This window comes from Cantharellus anzutake, assembly GCF_015039405.1.
Source record: "Cantharellus anzutake strain C23 chromosome Unknown EI90scaffold_1, whole genome shotgun sequence".
Lineage (NCBI taxonomy): Eukaryota > Fungi > Basidiomycota > Agaricomycetes > Cantharellales > Hydnaceae > Cantharellus > Cantharellus anzutake.
In genome coordinates this window covers 327,143-348,462 of record NW_024066951.1, presented here as the reverse complement: position 1 = coordinate 348,462, position 21,320 = coordinate 327,143, and the positions used below count along the sequence as shown (strand labels likewise).

General features: G+C 49.9%; 3 protein-coding genes across 3 annotated transcripts; all 3 read right to left on the bottom strand.

The window, feature by feature from the left end:
* Positions 1-323: 323 nt before the first annotated feature.
* EI90DRAFT_3027208 (uncharacterized protein) lies at positions 324-1,279 on the bottom strand. The gene is made up of 3 exons (XM_039057976.1): positions 1,246-1,279; positions 881-1,196; positions 324-804 (listed from the first exon to the last, which is right to left on the bottom strand). The coding sequence occupies exons 2-3, from the start codon at positions 903-905 to the stop codon at positions 371-373; spliced, it is 459 nt and encodes a 152-aa protein (XP_038923712.1). The 5' UTR covers positions 906-1,196; positions 1,246-1,279; the 3' UTR covers positions 324-370.
* Positions 1,280-3,529: 2,250 nt separating this feature from the next.
* On the bottom strand, positions 3,530-4,921 carry EI90DRAFT_3010698 (uncharacterized protein; the record flags this gene model as incomplete). The annotated part of the gene is made up of 1 exon (XM_039056393.1): positions 3,530-4,921. One exon carries the CDS (start codon positions 4,919-4,921, stop codon positions 3,530-3,532), a length of 1,392 nt encoding a protein of 463 aa, XP_038923711.1.
* A 2,058-nt stretch (positions 4,922-6,979) lies between these two features.
* EI90DRAFT_3010697 (uncharacterized protein) lies at positions 6,980-8,409 on the bottom strand (the record flags this gene model as incomplete). The annotated part of the gene is made up of 2 exons (XM_039056392.1): positions 6,980-7,170; positions 7,230-8,409. The coding sequence occupies 2 exons, from the start codon at positions 8,407-8,409 to the stop codon at positions 6,980-6,982; spliced, it is 1,371 nt and encodes a 456-aa protein (XP_038923710.1).
* Between the last annotated feature and the right edge of the window lie 12,911 nt (positions 8,410-21,320).

Genomic DNA, 21,320 nt, shown 5'->3' with positions numbered 1-21,320 from the left:
GAAATATATTAACCAGGTTGGTACATGCACAAACACAGTCGGAGTGAACTTCGCGCCTCAACGAAGACGCTCCAAGATCGGCAATGCGTTGATGGCATGGACTATTACAAATGTTGCAAGTGGTCAAAGAAGGGCTTCGAGTTAAGCATAGGCGAGATTCCCCTCTTTAGATACATTTGTTGCGCTGCTGGAACGAGTGAACTTTTGCTGGCGGTTGGTTCCAGGCTCGCGCGCGCTCATGGGTTCCTCCTTGTGGGGAGTGAGCCAATTGCGCCATATGGGTTTTGGGTCTGGCCGCGAATGGGCGGAAAGTGTACATCATCCCGAGCAGCACAACCCAGTATCATTTAAGAGATCCGTGCTACGATAGTTAGATAGACAAGAATGGACTTACATGAAGGTGACGAGTTCGTGGTCTATTATAATCGACCACATGAGATGGCTGGGGGCATCCATCATGTGGAGGTGGCGGTAGCGGCAGTGGCAGCGGTGGTAGCGGCGTCGGCAGCGGTGGAAGCATGGGGACGGGATGTGGTGCTGCAGGCATCAGACATGAGTCTGGTTGCACCCGAGGCCATGGTAGGCGTGTGTGGGATACATGCTGCTCACGAATGCGGGGCAGCACTGCTACCCCTCTGGGAAGAGGTTTGGGCACCTCATAGTGGGTGGGCAGGCAGGGGTGGAAGGTGGTGAGTGGTGTGGGGAAGCCAACGTAACATCCCGATGGCCAACGGACGGGGCCCACCATTGGTTGGTAGTGAGCCTCGATAGCAGCCCTGACCTCCTCTCTTGAGGTCGCTGAATCTAGTCAAGATGAGGGGGAGAACCGTTAGTTTAGTGCTTGCTTAGGTTTCCCACATCGAACAGAAGTGTCACTCACCGCTGCGGGTATGTTGAACTCCCATAAAAGAGGGAAGGGCCCATGTTCCTGTACGAGCCTCTCTATGATTTTAGGGTCTCGGTTCATACAGTATTGCCTAAGCCTCCTCTGCCTTTTATTCTCCCCTGGTGTCAGTTGGTGCAGTGGGATCCATTTGAGCTCAAGCATCGTCAAAAGACCAGTGGAACGTAGCTACAGCCCGAAAAGCTCGAGAACACTTCTCAGTTGCTCACCTGGGGCGTTGGACGGAAGGAGCAATTACATAATGTTCGAGTTCGAAATGTAAACAAAAGGTCGGCTCCTTCCTTGCCAGGCTCTTAATTCGCAGTTTAGTTATATTGGGGTGTATGTGTCGATCCACTGACCTCCTTCCGGTCAATAATGTCCTCCGCATAACCGCTGAAGGTAGTACCCTTCATTTCTCTGCCACAGCACCTGATCTAATTCACATACTTCTCGAATGTCCCAAGCACGAACACCACCGAAACGTGCTCCCAGACGATGAAGGCAAACTGATCCTTGCTGACCTCCTGGTGGACGAGAAAGGAATAGAGAGGGTAGCAGGGTTTCTGTCAGCGAGTGGAGCATACGAGAAAGAGATAAGGACAGTATAGACACACTCCGAGATATGACACCGCTGGAAGGCGGAACCCATCCCATTTTCGAAACTGACACCTAAAAACGGTCAACCCAACACGACAACTCAAAAGTGGAGCAGCATTTGGGCAACGCCTTATCAGAGAGATTAAGGACACCCGAATCGGACTTATTTCTTTATTTTCTCACCTTATTTTTGTGTATTTATCTCGACCCCTGCCCTTGGCGCTCTCACGAGCAGCCTACAGTTTGCAGGTTAAATATCCAGAATAAACAACAACAACAACCTGATCTAATTCAAGACCGACGCCACAACACCTTGTCATAGCCCCTTTTGTCACACCCCAAATGCTTCTACGACGCGGAAGTGCCACTTGCTGCATGTCTTTCACTCACTGATCTACCTCCGACATGTCCATTGGCGTGGTAATATGACTATCCTGGAAGGTGGAGACATGGAGTTCCTCTGTCATCCTACACTTGTAAGAGGCATATGACGAACATGCCAGGATGGAAATATAGCTGTGGGTGACGTTTCTCCACTTGGTGTCCGTTGCCTGGAGGATTGGAATGAAGAAAGAAACCCTCGAGTCCGAGCTCAACTTGAACTGCACTATGACTTGGTTGTCCAGCAGGACCAGATGCTGAAGCCACGATCCCCGATACAGAGTCCACAGGCTCCCAGATTCATTGGAATTGACTGTTGCTACTCACATGCTCTACCAGTGATTGACAGTCTAGTGCACGACTCGAACGCATCAAGATTAGTCTTATCACTGCACAATGAACACACCGACCTAGAAAGTCTTAGCTGGGAGAGTCTAATCTAGATCTTCGGCTCGCGTCAGATGCTGTGTCACCCGGCGGGCCCCCCACTCCGGAATCCACGACGATGGGGAATCTTCTTGACTGTTGCTAGCCGGAATGTCTATGACTGTAGCCATCATTTTTTATTACATAATTACTGGTCCAACTCTTGGACTCCGACCCTCACATCCGCCAGTGGTCACTTTTTCACCGATGGCGTCGGTTTATACCGCGTCTGCGGTACGGAACTTTGCCTAGTGATCTGCGTATTAATGTGAAATTAACACCCACATTAGCGGTTAACTTTCATTCTGATAGTTGGCACTCTCGCGTTGTACATTTCTGCTTCCATGAACAGTCCCAGATTCTTCTTTTTGGAGAAGATCAGAGCGACTGGCTACCAAGGCGAAAAGGCTGGAGAATTTTGTCTGATTTGGCTGACTTCATGGTGCACAGTGAGCTGTACTCATGCGCCGGATGTAATGTGAATAGAACCTAAACCCCTCCTGGGTACAGAAAGCTTAAGCCTACTTAGACACGCTCTTCCACTGTCTAAGCTTGAAAAGTTATGCTTATTGCCAATCGTTGGGATGCATAGATTGTTCCGGTGTGCTAAACCAACAAGGGCACGTTCGAATCGTTCTGTTCCAAGCACCTCGCAATGTGCATGTCACAATTGTATAAGCTCCTACGGATATTCTCATTCTGAGCACTGTGAGGATGTGGTGGGACACATGCTTGACCCCCCCCCCCCTTCGAAATTGTGTGTACACGCTAGGTTCGATTCAGATCGGGTGTCGCATTGCGGATACACAGCTGCTTCAAATGAGAAAGCAGCCCGAGGCGGCCATCCAAGCCACGGTATACAGTTACAAGGTGGCGCATGGGCCAGAGCAGCGATACGAAAACGAAGTAGAGAGGCGTGAGGATCACCAGACGATACAACGGTATATCGTACCATGGCCCTGTGTGCACGGTTAAACCTTTAGGCAGCAGATTGCTCCCTTTGGAGGGAGAACGTGGTGTGGAGCGGAGAGCGTTTGTTGTGATAGAACCTGATGGAGAGTGTTTAAATCCAAGTTGAGAAGGTAAATGAGAAGTTCATTGTAAAGACGTCCGTTTCTCATTTCTGGCATGGTGGTTACAAAGGCGTAGCCCGTAAAGTCGGTATGGTGTGTCAAACATGAGGAACAGGGCAACAACAACGAAGAAAAGAGGGAGCGGCCGGGTTAGGTTGGTGCGTTTTTAAATGATTTCTTGAATGTAGAGACGCAAGCCATGAGGTTTGTGACACGAAACAGGACCGACAGGAGAACAAATCACTGGGTCGCTATCGAAGTGCAACCTTGTGGCTGCTAGCCAGCCGAGTATAAACTCCACCCAGAGCTCGTCTTCTTCTGGAGACTCCGGGGTGGTTTCTTCCGAAGGGTCCTCCTTCAGTGGGTCTCCCTCCGAGGTTTTTTTCTTGGGGGTGTTGTCTTCTGAGTGACTTTCCTTAAGGGAATCCCTCTTTGGTGTCATCACCAAAGAGTTGGTAGTTCTTTTTTTGGTCTGGCTTATCGCCAGTTTTAGTGTATTTTTTTCATCATTGTTTTCAATGACGTCGGATCTTGGGGCCATTATTGTGGTCCCAACGCTGATGTCCTCGCCCTTTCTTCTGGGCGAGTAGTGAGGTCCCTTGTTTGGGTCCTCTGGTTCAAAGTCATTGGAGGTGTCCTCCACTTCGAAATCACCAGAGATATTCTCCGGTTCCTCTTCATCGGAGTCATCTCCAACTTCACCTTCTGTTTTGTAGTCGACTTCCCTGGTGATCCTGTGCCTTGGGTTTCTGTCTCCTACTAACTGGTGCTCAGGGTGGCTCTTTGCCCGCTCTGGTATTCCGCAATTATTGCGTACTTGTACTGGCCTTTGGTCAGTGTTCCCTGACTGCTTCAGGGAGGATTCGCCTTTCCATTTGGGTTTAGGGTCTTGCACATTGGCTCTTGCCTCTGCATGTTTCTCCTTTCCCGCCTGGTTGGGCTTTTCACAATTTGTGGTTGCGGTGGTTTTAGGTCTGGCATAGCATTCTGGCCTGTAGGCTGGAGCTATCCTCAGCCTGTTTTTCATCTCATCCATGCGAGATGTTGTTCTGAACATCTCCTCGAAAGAGGAGAATCCCATTTTGATTATTTCCTCCTTGCATTCAGGGAGGATGTTTTCCAGAAACCTAGCATTAAGCGATGGTTCTGGGTAGGACTGTCTGGGTCCTTTTCCTGCATTGTACTTTACATTGCAGTATTTTTCCGTCACCTTCAATGTGGTGGGCTCCTTGATATATGTCCTCATTAGAGTATCGAGAACTTCAAGAAATTTCCCCCCTTTATCTCTAAGGAGGGCTTCTTCACGGAGTTTTAGTCCGTGTGAGAGTGCAGGCTCTGCCAATCCACCAATGAGACAATCCAGATGGATTTCATCATAGTGTGCACCTCTATATCCTCGTGATGTGAGGAATCCTAGCAGTGTGGTGTACCACAGCCAGAAAATTTCTGTATCGTTTTCGCCTGACCACTTCGTGTCAGGGAGTCGAGTAGGACCGTTATTTGACCAGTCCCACTTCACCCTGTCTATGTGCAGGGTGAAAGTTAGAAGTTCGGCCATCCATGTGGCCTTGTGGTACAGTGCCCCAAAAAACCGTTGCAATGTTTTGCACCTTTGACTTCAAGAGCTTATTAAGCAATGGGAAAGGGTTCTAAAATTTCAAATAAATATGTGAAACATGTGTTAGTATCTTGTCCATAACTCTACCAATTACATAAGCAATATGTCCATTTTTGGTAAAGTTATCCAATTCACAAGGGACCCATGTCATTGCAACGGTTTTTTTGGTGTGCTGCCAGAATGGACTAAAACTGGAAATATCATCTGATAGGTCATGTGATATTGTTTAGAATACACACTAGTAAACAAATAAACATTTCTGGAGCATAAATACACATGGATTTTAAGCTGTAATCCCCAATTCTAGAATGTGTCAATTGGCTGCTTTGAAAATTGAACAAGTGCTTTCTCTCATTGTTTCTGGCCACAGTGCTCACCAGATCTCATCAATTACTGCTGTCCACCATTCCACTGTTACCCATATTTGGTCTAAACATTGTCCTGACACTCCTAAGCCCAGTGGTGGTTGCCCATCTAAACTGTCAGACACCAATATCCATCATGCAATGCATCTTATCAACTCTGGTAAAGCCAACAATGCTGCACCAGTCACCCAAATTCTCCAAAAAGTCACCAGCACCAGCCTCTCAACTGAGGCTGTTCGTCTGCAACTAAAGGAGGCTGGTTGGAAAGCAGTGGTGAAGAAGAAGCAGCCCATGCTCAGCAGATATCATAAGATGGAGAGAATGGACTTTGCAATCAGCCACAAAGAGTGGACTCCAGAGGATTGGAAGAGAGTGGTGTGGTCTGGTGAGACTAAGGTGAATTGCTGGGGCTCAGATGGGAGGAAATGGGTGTGGAAATGGGGGGATAAACCTCTTACAGACAGGCTGGTGCAAGGCACAAAAAAGTTTGGTGGTGGTTTTGTCATGGTTTGAGGATGTATGACATCAGATGGAGTTGGAATGGCATGCAAGATTGATGGGAAGATGGATGCAGAGCTCTACTGCCAAATCCTGGAAGAGGACTTCCAGCAAACCCCCTCATATTATGACAAAAACCCAGCCCACATCCTCTTCCAACAGGACAATGACCCAAAACACACCAGCAAAAGGGCCCAGAACTGGTTCAATAACCATGGTATCAGGGTCATGGAGTGGCCCTCTCAGTCCCCAGACCTTAATCCAATCAAACATTCATGGGACCATGTAAAGAGGAAGCTTGGGGAGTATGAAGAACCTCCAAGTAGTGTTCATGAGCTGTGGGATCAGTTTCAGGAGGAGTGGGAGAGGATAGGACCAAGTGTCTGCCAGGATTTAATCGAGAGTATGCCTAGGAGGATTGAGGCACTACTTAGGGAAAAAGGTAGTTATACTAAATACTAGTTAATGTGATTTTCCTTTCTCCAAAATGCACACCAAAAAACCGTTGCAATGACATGGGTCCTTTGTAAAGTGAATAACTTTACCGAAAATGGACACATTTATTAGAGAATTGGTGGAGCTATTAATGAGCTACTAGCGCATTATTTTTATATTTTTATGCAATTTTAGGATCCCTTCCCAGGGTGCAATAAGCTTGTGAAGTGAAAAGTGCAAAACATTGCAACGGTTTTTTGGGGCACTGTACCATCTTTCGAGGTGCCAGTTGTCCTCCAGCAATGTTTTGCTGGAAGTTTTCCTTGTGAAGTTTTCACGAGGGTTTGTTTGGTTCTCTCCAGCATTACTGGAGGGGTTTTGCGGCAGGTTACTTCCACTTATCCTTTGCCTGGGTGAAGTGACCGAGGAGGGCCATTTATCGCCTAAGATGGGGCCTGGTGTTGATGGTTGCCCACTCATTTGTGGGTTCTCCTTACTAGGCTCCTTGTTCGGCCACGTTGCACTCCTACAGACTTCAGTGACCTCATCCAAAGTTGGTGACTTCGCTTTTTTTGGCAAAAGTTTTGGGTTCGGCCTTGGCAGCAGTGGCTTCCCCTGAGCCTCTGTGCTCTCTGAGCATCTGCCCTTGACCTTTTCTCCTATTATTTCTCAGGCCTTTAGCCTGAGAAGGAGCTCTTCATCACTTCCTGTCCTCCATTCGGATGGGACCTGGAAGAAGTCCAGAAGTATCTCGGACAATCGACTTCAGGGAGCTTCCCCATCCTCCTGCACCTGGTCCCTTTGCTGTGTCCATGCTGGGTCCGAGGCCATCTGAGGACAGTCCGGAAGTGAGCTCAACCTGTGAGTCTGTGTCGATCTGGATGACATGGCCTTTATATCCATGTTGGAGTGTGTACACTGGTTCTCAGACAGAGCGCTGAGTGTCTCACAGTGGTTGTGAGATGGTGTCGGTGGTGTGGAAGTTTTTTCCACATTTCCTCCACTCAGGACTGGCTCCCTGCACAAGCGGGGGTCGTCCCATGAGGGTTTTTGATGATTCCCAGTCTTATAGACTGGGGTTTGAACCGGCTCACGCCTAGGCGGCGAGCTGGATGTCTCACTATAGTTGCAAGACGGTAACGACGATGTGGAGGTTTTTTCCACATTTTTTGCAATCAAAGACGGCTCCCTGTGCAAGCAGGAGTTGTTGTTCGATTGTTTTGCACAATTCCCAGTCACATAGACCGGGGAGTGAACCAGCTTGCTGCTATATCGCAAGCTGGGCGTCTCGTGGCTGACGCGAGACGATTCCATAGATGTGGACGATTTTTCCACATTTTTTGGAACTCCAAACGGCTCCCTGCGCCAGCAGGAATGGTCATTTGGTTGTTTATGACAACTCCCAGTCGCATAGACTAGGGAGTGAACCAGATTGCTGCTATATTGCAATCTGGACGTCTTGCGTTTAATGCGAGACGATGCTGGACATGTGAAAGATTTTTCCACATTTTTTGGGATCAAAAACGGCTCCCTGTGCCAGTGGGAGTGATCGTTTGATGGTTTTGTGTAACTCCCAGTCAAATAGACTTGGGAGTGAACCGGCTTGCTGCAATCTTGCAAGCTGGATGTCATGCAGGTGACTTGAGACGATGTGGACAATTTTTCCACATTGCTTGGGGCCACAAACGGCCCCCTGCGCCAGCAGGAGTTACTGCTGTTGTTGTCAGTGTCTTGCACCAAGTGGGAGGTTCCCTGAGGATAGTGGGGCTCAGGGACTTCTTTTGGCGTGTCTGACCCAGCCCTTAAGGCTGTTAGTGTGGCAGCCACGCACTTATGTGTGCGCATGTTTGCCTCCTCACCCAGTGGTGAGAACTCTCTCTTTCTAGGAGAGATCATGTTGGCACATGGGGTTCTAAGGGTATTGTTCCCCGCATTTACCCCATGTAAGTTTTTGGGATCCTCAGGGTTTGTCCCTGAGGTCCTACCAATATGTGGCAGGTCTTCGTCATCATCCGATGACACAGTGTTTAGGTTATCTCCCAAATTGGGAGATCGCGGCTTTTTAACAAAGCCACCCTTTGTTCTTGCTGCAGATGCAAGCTTCCCTGTTTGGGGGTATGACGGTGCCATGTCAGGCACCATCCCCAGAACAGATGTAAAAAGGATGTGTAGATTAGTTTTAATCACACCTCATGCACTTAAAAAAGTGTGAGGTCTGTGGGGCTCACTCAGGCCACCAGGCCGTAAGTGTCACAAAGGTGTGGGTATTACGGGGTGATAAGTGATAGGTTTCAACCCATCGCCTGTCATGTGACACTAATCGACAATGGGACTACATGTAATGGGGGCCCAGGGCTTGTGCCCTGACAGTCGAGGTGTGGATGCGGTTATTATGGGAGAACTCCGCCAGTGGGAGCCAGTCCGCCCAGTCATCCTGGCAGTGGTTAACGAACACTTGGAGGTAGGCTTCTATCTCCTGGTTCACTCGCTCCGTCTGTCCGTCCATCTGTGGGTGGTAAGGCACCGAAGGGGTCAGCTTGACCGCTAGCAGGGCCGCTAGCTCTTTGGAGAACTGAGAGACAAAGGCACTCCCTCTGTCACTGAGAATCTCCTCAGGGAGCCCATGATGCTTCCAGACATGTTCGAGGAAGAGTCAGGTGATCCCGGCCGAGTCTACTGCCATGACTGTAGGGATTGCATGGATGCGCTTAGAGAGGCGGTCCACCACCACTAGGATGGCATTGTAGCCCTTAGACTCAGGGAGCTCTCCAATCATATCCACAGAGATTACCTGCCAGCAGCAGGTGGGGATCTTGTTTGGCATGAGCTTCCCCACCTTCCACAAGGGGAATGACTTGACTTGATTGCAGGCGTTGCACCCTGCCACGTAACAGCCTACATACTCCGCCATCCGGGGCCACCAGTAATCGCAGGAGATGAGCTCCAGGGTTTTCCATCCCCCTGGGTGTCCTGTTGCCTGCACGTTGTGGTGTAGCTGCACCAGGTTGTGGCGGAGTTGCGGGTCCTTCGGGACATATACCTTTCCCTGGTAGAGGACCAACTCTCCATCTCTGTTCCATTCATCCATCCTGAGGGTTCCATCTCCCAGCTCCTTCAGTGCTTTCACTACCTTCTCATCACGGTCTTTCACCGTGTGTATTCTTTCCAGGATGGCCACCTCTTCTCCCTCCACTGTGATGGCCTCAGTCACACGGGCTTCAAACCATTCTGGCTGTAGGAGGGTCAGGCTGTCGTTGTCATCCCTTCCCTTTGGGTGGTCGGTGTGGCAAGAGAGGGTGTCCGGCTTCCCCATGAGTTTCCCTGGTCGGTGGATGAGGGTGAAGTGGAAGCGGGACAGGAACAGTGACCACCACACTTGGCGGCAATTCAGCCTCTGTGTGGTGCGGAAGTAGCCTAGGTTGCGGTGGTCCATGTAGATATTGACCTTCTCCTCAGCCCCTTCTACGAAATGATGCCACTCTTCTAGTGCTCGGACTATCACGAGCATTTCTTTGTCGTAGATTTCATAGTTGTGTTCTACTTCGGTGAAGCTCTTGGACATGAAGGCAATAGGGTGGAACTTGCGTCGGTTTGGAGCTGGGACAGAATGGTGCCAGTGGCAAAGTTGGAGGCGTTGCATTCGAGTTTGTAGTGGCTGGAGTCAGCAGGAAAAGCAAGGATGAGGGTGGAGGTAACGGCGACCTTGAGGGTGCTGAAGGTGTGCTCTTCATTCTCCCCCCATGTCCAGGCCTTTGCTTTGCAGGTCAGGGCATGGAGTGGCTGTGCCGTCTTGGAGAAGTCCTTGATGAAGTGACAGTAAAAGTTTACAAAGCCCAGGAAGGATTGTACCTCCTTCACCTTTGTTGGTGTCAGCCAGTCAAGGACCCCTTGGACCTTCACTGGGTCCATGGCGACGCTACCCTCAGAGATGACAAGTCCAAGGTATTCGATGCGGCACTGCTCAAACTTGCACTTTTCCGGTTTGAGGAAGAGCTTCCTCCTTTGCAGCGTTTCCAGCACTTCCCGCACAACCTTCTGATGCTCCTCTAGGGTGGATGTGAAGATCAGGATGTCGTCCATGTAGCAGATAACAACCTCTTGGTCGGTGAAGTCCCGGAGGGTGTCGTTCATCATGGTTTGGAAGGTTGCTGGGGAGTTGCATAGCCCAAAGAACATCACTGTGGGTTCAAACAGGCCCTGGTTGGTTGCAAACGCCGCTTTCCACTCGTCACCATCTTTGATCCGTACGTTGTTGAACCCCCAGCACAGATCTAGCACTGAGAAGTACTTTGCATTGCGAAGGCGCATGAGGATGTCAGAAATAAGTGGGAGGGGGTACGAGTTCTTGACCATTATCTCGTTGAGCTTTCGGTAATCCTGGACCAGGTGCAGGGACCCATCCTTCTTCTTGACGAAGAATATGGGGGCGCCCATTGGTGACTTCGATGGGCATATGTGCCCATTCCGCAGGTTCTTGCATAGGAACTCATCCAGCTCTTTCTGTTCCAGTTGGGATAGGGGAAAGGTCTTGCCTCTAGGGAGCTTGGCATCTGGGGTTAGGTCAATAGCATGGTCCCAAGGCTTCCTTCGAGAATACATCCCGGAAGTCTCTGTAGTGCTCGGGCACCAGCTCTTCCATCGTCAGCAGTTTTGCCTCCGCATCTTGGGCTTCTTCCGCTAGGTGTTGGGATGGTATGGTCGTCGCCCTTAGGTCGTGCCCCCACTCTGGCGGGATTATGGCGGTGTAGATCCCGTCCCCAGGCTCCACTTCAGGTGTTATGGATATGGAGTCTCCAATGACCATATCTGTCACATAGTCAAAGACTTCTCCTCTCTATCGCTCCCCCTCTCTCTCCCTTTTGCCATCTATCCTGATACCCTACCCTCCTTACTCGTTCTACCCCTTTCCCCCCCTCGTGCAAAGCTTTTCCCATTGGGGTTTTGGTGCTGGCCAAGGTTACTTGTGTTTCACAGGATTTCCCATGTCCCTTCCATTTGTAGATAGTCACACGTCTTGTACGGAAACCGCCAAAGGCAGTTCCCACTAACTAACTACTACTCTCCACAACTGTCTTGTGTGTCATCTTCTGTAACAACCCTTTCCTGTGACTCAACTGAACCTGGTGACTGTACAACTCACAACATGTCTTATAAGTCTGGTTATGTTGAGTCCTCTAGCAGTCCTCGCCATGAGAACTCGAGGTCACGAGTCAAAGACTCTCGACATGTATATCATCCTATGGAATCTGTACCCTATGGGACTTCATCACTCAGCTCTCCCCCCAGTGCTCAACGGACAACATCATATCACAATCTTGGAGATTGTGAATACTCTGAGGTCCACATTCCTGTGATGCCAGCATGTTCGCTATGGGAGTGCCAAGTAGCCATCCATCCATCATCTGTTCCCTCCCTCGTCAGTCATCATATTCCCCTGCCAACGGTACATTCCCTTTGGGAATGCCAAGTCACCGAAGGCCCTGCTAGTCAATCCTCATTGCACGCTCATGATATCAACCCACTACCAGTATGTTTGCGCTGCGAACGCCAAGTAACTGATGGCAGTTATACAAAGTTCTCACCCACCTCACGAGTCACGACCGTGCACACAGCACGCTCCATCGAGGAGCGCCAAGTACCCATGGCTGACCTGTCCATCCTGACATCTCCGACTACCTACCATCAATTCCTTAATAGCTCACTACATCACCAACCATGATCGATGGGAATTCGATTGTCCACTCCCATGCAAGACTGGGATCACTCATCGATTACATATCCCGTTATGGTACAGACTAGATACAACGTTTGTCATCCCACTATAAGAACAGATCAAGGAATGGGGATTTCCTCCCATCCCCATAACATTGGTGCCCCAACCCCGGTGCGAGAAACTCGCACCATGCCATCAAAGACGGTGTCCCTGTTGGGAGACGAACCAGTCACCCCAGTCCAAGTGACACACAAATTGTATCCTCCTTCCTGCCCCACGAGGATCAGTCAGTCGGATCATAGATCCAACTCAAGAGATACCTCGCCAGTAGGTGAAGATGTGCATTCCTCGCCTGGCGCAGTCCTAAGACAGCAAGCTCTCAGGCAAGTCATCGAAGCTCTTGGAGAGTTTAAAGGTGGAATTTTTGAGGATTCGAATAACTACATGAAACGTATACGAAATTGGTGTCGTCTCGCTCCCACTGATCTCGAGAACGAGCCTGTTGGAGCCAGTCTTGAAGGAGAGCCTTTGAGATATCGACTAGGGACTGTCTGGCAGGTCAAGCTAACTGACCTGCTCATGAAAATTACCGAGTTCACCCAGCTAGCCACCAAGGCCAACTTAGCTGCAGGTGATTTTGTAGTGGATCCCCAAGGTGACCTCACCCTGATATTCACCATAAGAGGATGGTCGTCACCCAAGGAGTTCAGCATTGCATGGAACTTCCTAGACCAGCGTTTCAACTCCTTCGAAAAACATTTCGACGCCATCAAGAAAGTTGCTTGTCCTTCACGGGAATTTGACAAGTCGTGCATGAGTGGACTCAGGTTGGCGAATGTCTTGCCCGCCAAGTTTACGGATCCTGGGCAAGTCAAGGAGGCGTGGTGTACCGAAATGCGACCCACTTGTCAACCTGAAGCCCTCCTGTCAGGATGGACCACATTTGAGGATCTCATATCTCCTGCTGAAGAGACCACTTTCGTTTGTAAATGCACTCAACCGTCCAGGGCCTTCCCAGTGCCTAGACCTAGTATTAATGTCGCAGCAGGGATGCTACCCAGAGACGAACCCTCAATGCCGTTTGTCACAATTCGTGGAGAGACCAACGCTTTCGAGAACCCCAAGGAGAACGTGGGTTACACGGAATTTGTGAGAGGCTTGAAGGTCGGAAGGAAGAAAGAGCTGGGACCTGTCGAGGAGAGACTCGATCCTGACATTTGTGGACCCGAACCCCCTCGTGTTCCTCACCATCCGGTGAACGAAGGACCCATTGGATCCAGAGATCCAGATCACGATCCAAGACAACCACCTCTCGACCCCTGGCAGCCGCCACCGTGAGGTGCAGGTCCACCACCCCCATCAGGACCACCTCCTCTGCCCAGTGGGGCTCCATACCCGGGGCACATTCTACCTGTCAGATACGCTGGGGCACCGCCCCCTCCCCTGCCTCCCGGACCTGGAGTGTTGGCAGCGCCCCAGCAGAATCCTGGATACAGACCTCCTCCTCTCGATCGCATGCAACCTTACGTGGATTGCAAATATACTACGTCAGACTTCCCTGAGTTCAATGGTTCAATTGACAGCTATATAACGTGGTGCAGTATATGTCGGAACCTGGCCAGGCACTCGCCTGCTTTTGCCCAACAAATGACCCGTGTACTTCCTGATCGTTTCAAGGGTGCTCTGGCAGACTGGTGGTCGACTGTACCGGTCACCGACAAATTGTATTTTACCACCAATTGGGAAGATCTACATGGATATGTGCTACATTTCTTCTTAACACCTGCCTTCCTTGACAAGATTCGAGATTGATTCCATGCCTGCAGGTACCGTAAGGTTGAAAGGTATTCTAAGGAGTCCCCACACGACTTTGCGACATGCAAGCTACAACTTTTATGCATCTTATATCCACTTGCTGATGTTCCCAGACCAGAGGTCTTGAGGGGCGAGGCCCAAAGACTTCTAGAAGACATCCCGAAAGGATGGTGGGCCCATCTCAACATCGATCAGGTTGACACAGCCGAAGAACTCTTATGGCTGACTAAACTTAAGCATGACGAATTTGTAGCTAGCAACAAGTTCAGTATCGACGCTTTAGCAAACCGAGTCGCCCGTATTAATTTGGAGAGGAATAAACGCGGAGGAGACCATGTTGAGACCAGAAGCGTCGCTGTCGCATCCGGGAGCCAGACCTACCCTATGAGCAACTTTAAGTTGTGGAAGAAACCGCCCAGACCTTGTCAACACTGTGGAAGTGCGAACCACTGGGACAACAACTGTCCCCCTAGGAAGGCTGGTCGAGCCAGGAATGACCGTAAGGAGCATGACAACTCGTCCAAGCTGGAAAGTACCTACCAACGGGCTTATGCTGCCTTAGTGGAAGGTCAGGAAGCAGAATTCGCAGTGGCCTACACAGAGTTTTGTACCCTGTCCAATTCCGAATCGTCGGATGTACCTGACACAGATAATGCCGAAGATTCTTCCTTTTCTTACATTGCAGCCTGTACGTGGAGGGAGATCCTGCCTGACGAGAGGCTCATTGGGGCCGCCCTAGTCCCAGGTGAGATATATGAAGCCCGTAAGATATTTGAGTGACCCCCAGGTCAGCAGTCCTTAGGATCTGACGCTTGTCGGGTCTGTTGCCACATCAACATGATAGACAGGATTGAGATAGAAGCGTTGGCCGACTCTGGGGCAGCCTGCATGCTAATATCGACTGACTTGTACGACTGTATTAAAGGAGAAGGCACCCGCATAAGGCAAGGATTGAAATTGAATTTGGTTCAGCTAACAGGGAAAGCTAAATGCCAAGACTACACGACGATTGAATTATACCTGCCCTCACAACGAGGTCACATCCTGTTGCAGGGTGTGGAAGCTTACATACTCAAGGGGATGACCATCCCTCTGTTGATAGCCGAAGACGTGCAGACAGCGTTCCAGCTGCATACTATGCGTCCACCTGAATGAGAATTCTGGCAAGTGGCAGACTCAGACCACCAGGTTCCCCTCAAGAGCCAGATTCATCATGCACCTGCCTATCCAGTTATAGCTGGTCCTTCTCATTCTTGAGAACCTAAACGAGTGAACATCTTGGGTACAGGTTGACTAAAAATTACGGAGGATGTGACCTTAGAACCATACACAGTCTGCCTGGTTGGGGTCACTGGTAACTTCGACCACAACTCAGGAGTACGCCTCATCGAAGGACGGAGGACGGGATGGAAGCAGGGTGACTGTCTGCCACCTCCAACCATGCTCATAAACACTGCCCATCCCCTTAGGCTGCCCTTGACCAATCCGAACCCATACCCGATCAAAGTCCAGAGTGGGACAACAATAGCATCCATGGGCAATCCCAACGAGGATCTGGATGGCGCCGAACAACTAAGCGAGCCTCAGATCCGTGAATTCCAGAGTAAAGGACTATTAATACAGGCTGTCGCAGTGGGAGCCAATGCCCTGGGACAACCTGAGGAAGTCCATGATATTGATGGAGCTTTGGTCGGACCAAAGACAGTGGAGACAATACCCGGAGACGAAGTCCTTCCTGAAACCTTGGTGGATGTGGTAGATGTAAACCCAGAGTTATTGCCCAAGGAAAAGGAACAGCTCCGAGCCTTGGTGCGGAAGCATGAGAAGGCCTTTGCTACGGCTGGGAACCTGGGACGATATGATGCCCGCATGCATATATCATTAAAAGAAGGCGCAAGACCCATCTCGCTTCTGCCATACCACGCCTCCCCTTTGAAGAGAGAGATCATCGATAAACAGTTAGATGCCTGGTTAGAGATGGGAGTGATCGAGCCATCCCAGGGTCCCTGGGGCACCCCGGTTATAATCGTCAGCCAAAGAGGGAAGAATAGGCTCTGCGTGGATTGGCGAAAACTGAATGAGGTCACTATCCTGGACGAGTTCCCCATTCCAAGACAAACAGATATTCTACAGGCCCTTTCCGGCTCCCAATATATGTCAACCTTCGATGTGCTATCAGGGTTTATGCAATTAGAGTTCGATCAAGAATCAAGAGATAAGACGGCCTTTCGTACCCATCACAGATTGTTTCAATTTACGAGGATGCCCTTCAGGTGGCAAAACGGCCCACCCGTGTTCCAAAGAGTCATGCAGGAAGTCCTAGCTCCTTTCCTGTGGCAATTCGCCCTAGTGTACATCGACGACATCGTAGTATACTCCATGTCCTTTTCCCAACACTTGGCACATATAGATTGAGTTCTTGATGCTATAAACAGGGCTAACCTTACGCTTTCACCGCCCAAGTGTCATTTAGGATACCAGAGTTTGTTGCTACTGGTCAGTATCTCGCCTGGGGCTCTCCACTCACAGGGAAAAGGTGCAAGCCTTACTGGAGATCGAAGAACCCCAAAACAGGAAGGTGCTGTGCACCTTCCTTGGAATAGCGGTTTACTTCTCCTCATTCATACCTCAATATTCACTCATTGCCAGACCCCTCTTCAATTTATTGAAAGATGGGGCTCCCTGGATCTGGCACGAGCTGTGCAAACTTGAAGCCTTCTCATTGCTGAAATATGCCCTAGCCACGGCTCTGGTCAGGGGACACCCCATGAAAGGGTTGGGTTATAGGCTCTATACTGACGTGTCTGATGTAGCTTTGGTGGGTATGTTACAGCAGATACAGCTGATGACTATTAAGCACCTCAAGGGGATGCGTGCCTACAAGAAGTTGAAACTCGCATATGATCGACAGGAGCAGGTCCCTGAGTTGGTAAAGAAGTTGAATGCTGGGCGAGATGATCGCCCCCTACCTGCACAGTGGGCATCTGCTTTCGAAGAATCTACTGTCCAGGTGGAAAGAGTTATCGTGTATTGGAGTCGAATGTGCAAGGGTCCCAAGACCCGATACTTGGCAACTGAGAGAGAAGCCTTGGCAGCTAAGGAATCGTTAGTCAGGTTCATGCCATTCATTGAAGGTGAGGACCTACTCCTAATCACAGACCACATGGCACTATAGTCCACCATCTGGGCCTTGCACATTCTAATGTAGACCCCTTATCTCACCTGGCCCGGACCCCGGAAACGATATCCCCAAATGTGGAAAAGCTACTCAGTCTAGAAACCAGCCTGGCTCAGGAGGACCTTATCCAAAGTTGGAGCATGTATCTGCACAAGGACCCAGCGAAAGGAGCCTTTGTGGTCACCAGGGCACAGTCTAACGCCGTAGATAAGTTAGACCTATCGCGTAGCATGGACATAGTGGACGAAGATCAAGTGGAAAAGAGCATGACAAGTTTATGGTTGGGTTTAGCCCTGAGAACAGCCGAGGAATTTCGTCTGGCCTACTACATGGACGAGGAATTCAGGGACATATACCACAAAACTCTTGACAGCAGCGTAGCAGGAGGTGCCTACCAAGTGTCGGGGGAAGGGTTGCTACTTTGGGACGACCCACAAGCCAACTGATGCCTATGTGTCCTGAGAAGTCCGAGGACCACAATCCTCAAGGAAATTCTTGACACCCCTCATGAGGCTGCTCAAGCACCTGAAATCTAAGTGTTATTGGAAGGACCTTGGAAAGGATGCTCGACAGTATGTGGGAACTTGTGACATCTGCCAGAAGATCAAGCATGACAGAGGCAGAACGCTGGGTCTGCTGAAGCCCTTGCCCAATAAACTTGGATTTCATGACGGAATTACCCCCTCCTAAAGGAACCACACAGCCAGATGCCATCTTGGTAGTGGTAGACAAGTTCACAAGATATGGGCATTTTATCCCATGCTCCTCCACCACAGATGTGATGGGCACTGCAGACTTATTATGGTGCCATGTGATTAAACATGTGGGGTTGCCTGCAGTAATAGTCAGCGACCGGGATCCTTGTTTTCTCTCGACATTCTGGTCATCCTTAGTGCATCACTTTAACACTAAGCTGGCGATGTCTTCAGCTGTGCACCTGCAAATGGATGGACAGATGGAGATAATGAACCAGCAATTGGAAGTCATGTTATGAGCTTATGTCAATAAGGACAGGGATGACTGGCATGAATTCTTGGACATTCTGATGTTAGCGTACAATAATAGTCCTCACACTACTACGGGAGAAGCTCCTGCTACGCTACTGATGGGTTTCTGACCCCATCTGCCCAGCTCATTCTTAGTTCCTGAGGAGTCCCTCAACGTCAAAGCGGAGGAAAGAGTGGACGCGTTGAACATATGCAGAAGATGGGCACGAGAAGCAATCCATCTGGCACAACTGCGTCAAGTTAGAGCGCTGTCAGGGATGCGTCCGGGGTGGAGGGGCCCGGATGTAGCACCTGGCAGAGGGACCCTCTCAGGGAGCGAAGCAGGCATGTGTACTGATGGGCCCGATCTGGGACTGTAGTCCCTGGCCACTTAGACTGAAGTGGAAAACGTGAATTGTTATTAAAAGGAAGAACTACACTACTTACCTGAAGTGGAAAACGTGAGAAGAAGGTTACTTCTTCAGTTCCCACTTCAGGTACATTTATGTACATGTGGCTTGGGTCACATGACGGGTGCCACATCATCTATGGAGAGAGCCACAGCCATCCGGGTGTCCCTGTGGGGGATCCCGAGGGCATCGGCTGCAGGCACGCATGCTAGGTGTAGCGGGAAGTCGTCCAGGGTGTCTGAGCCGGACGGGTCAACAGTACAATGATACAAGGGAAGGTGGTCCGTGTAAATAGAAAGAATAAACAGAAAGGGAGAATGAAATAAAGGAGAAAGAGGAAAGAGGGAAAAAGGGGGAAAGAGAAGGAGGGGAAGAGGGAGGAAGGAGGAAGGAGGAAGGAGGAAGGATGGGTAGCGGGGAGCGGGTCAGGTGGGCCCAGGTGGAACCGGGTCAGGTGGGTGTGCCCTGACAGAACTCCCTGCACCTGGCCAGTTGGGAGATGGAGGCGGTATGGAAGCATCTCCTAGGTTTAAACCCAACGTTCCTGATGTCAGCTCATCTGAGCCCTCGTTGAAGGGAGTCGGTGAATCTGGCTGTGCCAGTTGTCGCTCAGCGTCATCCATGACCACCTCTTGTGCTTCGGTGCGAGTCATGAAGCGTCCAGTATCTGGGTAGTAGAATGTCCAGCTTAGACAACGTTTCTCCACCAACTTGAGGGTGGACAGGTCCTTGTTGGATGGGGGAGGGCCAGGCCACATGAGTCGGAATTCATAGGCCTCCCTGTCTTCAGCACCAGGCAATGGTCCAGGCGCATCTTCCCATCTGGGCCAGTCGAGGAACCAAGGAACTTCAGTCCCTTGAGCCAATGGGAGTTGATAATTACGAGCAGCCTCGGCATGTTTGCTCAGGTCCAGTTCTTCAAACAATCCATTCTTGATTATGCAACATGGCAGCTGACAAGCTAGGTATACAGCGAACTGTCAGGGACCGACCCGGGGTCGAGAGTGCCCGGGTGTATCGCCCGAGGCTGAGGGTCCGGTAGGTATGACGCGGGCGCGCGTAGCAGCGGGCCCGAAGCAGACAAGGGTCCCTGGCCACTAAGACTAAAGTGGGAAATGTGTTATTGTCATTATCAAGGGAAGTGTAAGCTACTTGCCTAAAGTGGGAAATGTGAGAAGAAGGTTGCTTCTCAGTTCCCACTTAGGCTGTGTTTATATACATGTGGTTGAAGGCCACGTGGGAAGCGCCACGTCATCCGAGCACACAGCCACCTCCATCTGGGTACCTCTGTAAGAGGTCCTAGGAGCGTCCGGTGTGTCCGGGTTCGGGCGCGTTACACTGCAGCCGGGTCAATGGTACATTGATACAAAGGAAGTCGTCCATGTGATAAGAAAGGAATAAAGAGGAGAGAGAATAGAAAAGAAGGAGAGGAAGGAAGGGAAGGGAGAAAAGGGGAAGAGGGGGGAGGTCGAGAGGAGTGGATGGTGGGGCACCGGGTTAGGTGGGGCCGGGTCAGGCGGGCGTGCCCTGACACGAACTCAGGTGAACTTGCTGTCAATCGATCATCAGTCGAACTTTCTTCAAGAAAAATTCCTTTTGGGGGTTCCAACCAGGATATCTTACATCCCTCTTGGACTTCTACTTCCATCAGGTGTTCATGGATCCAGGTGTAATTGACGAAAGTTGTAAGGAGGGAAATGATCCGGTGTCATATCCATCCCCGGCCATCGACTTCCGGTTCCTCTGATCCCTCCGGTCCAACTCCGTTCCTCCCTCACTAACCTCGGAGCCCCCATATTCCGCAATCCTCTCGGTACCCCTCGATGGTCACCACCCCCTCATTCCAATTTATTACCTACGCCTCCCTAAGTACGGAGCCCCGAGGACTTCCGGACAGCTCCGACGTCCACTAGCGCACCCCCACCTCCGCTGGGCAATACACTCGCCTGCCCTGCAGAGCCCACCTTCGGGCCTATCCCTCCTTTCCGTTTCTGGGTTAACGCCTGCCTTTCCGCTAACCCGCTGAAGGAGCGGAGCTGGATCACCTTATGTAACCAGTTTCCTACGTCCAATAACGATATTAGAGTTTGTGCTGATTTGCGTACTGACCGTGTTTTGGTTGCCAAATATATGATTGTTCACTGTCTAAACAACAATAAACACCCCCCAACGATCTCACCTGACGTATAGATCGTCTACGGATAAAATTCTATATTGACTTTACTATGATTTCTAGTCAATATTACACCTATATTTACCACTTTTCAGTAGGATGTGATTTTCCTGATAATTTACTGAAGGAAAACTGCTAATAGAATAATTCCGCAATAAATGTTACTCAATACAGGAGTGACCAAACTGCTCTTTCTATTGCTTAGAGTGCGTGCTAGTTATCTAGCAGGTTCAGGATCGCTCACTTTTCTCCTGTGGTGTGATAACCAAAAATTGCTGAGAGATTATTCAATTAAGAAGTCCCTCCACCAAATTCTCACTAATTCTCACTATGACACTTTTGTTCAGCTGTGTCTAACTGACCCTAACTCACGCTTAGAGTGACGTGTTAGTTTTATATTAGCTAACAACTAATATTTGCTTTTATCTTTTGGAGCAAACGAACCAACCACTGGTGAGGAGAATTAAACTTTTATTTCTACCTGAGGTTTGAGAGGGGGCAGAAGCGGCAGCCTTTTATGCTTTTCAGAGGCCTCTCTACTCCCACGCCTCGCACTAGTTACATGTGCTACATTTGTATTATAGATAGTTCTAGAATGATATAGGGGCTTGGGCTGTGTAAGCTTAATAATGGACTTAGGACATGACTCAGCAATAAGTAATTCATTTCTTTGTCTTTTGGGCCGATCTCAGCGGGATCTTGTAGCGCTGAAGCTATGCTCTACACCGCCTTAATTACGAACGGTTATCTTTAGAAATGACTCGGC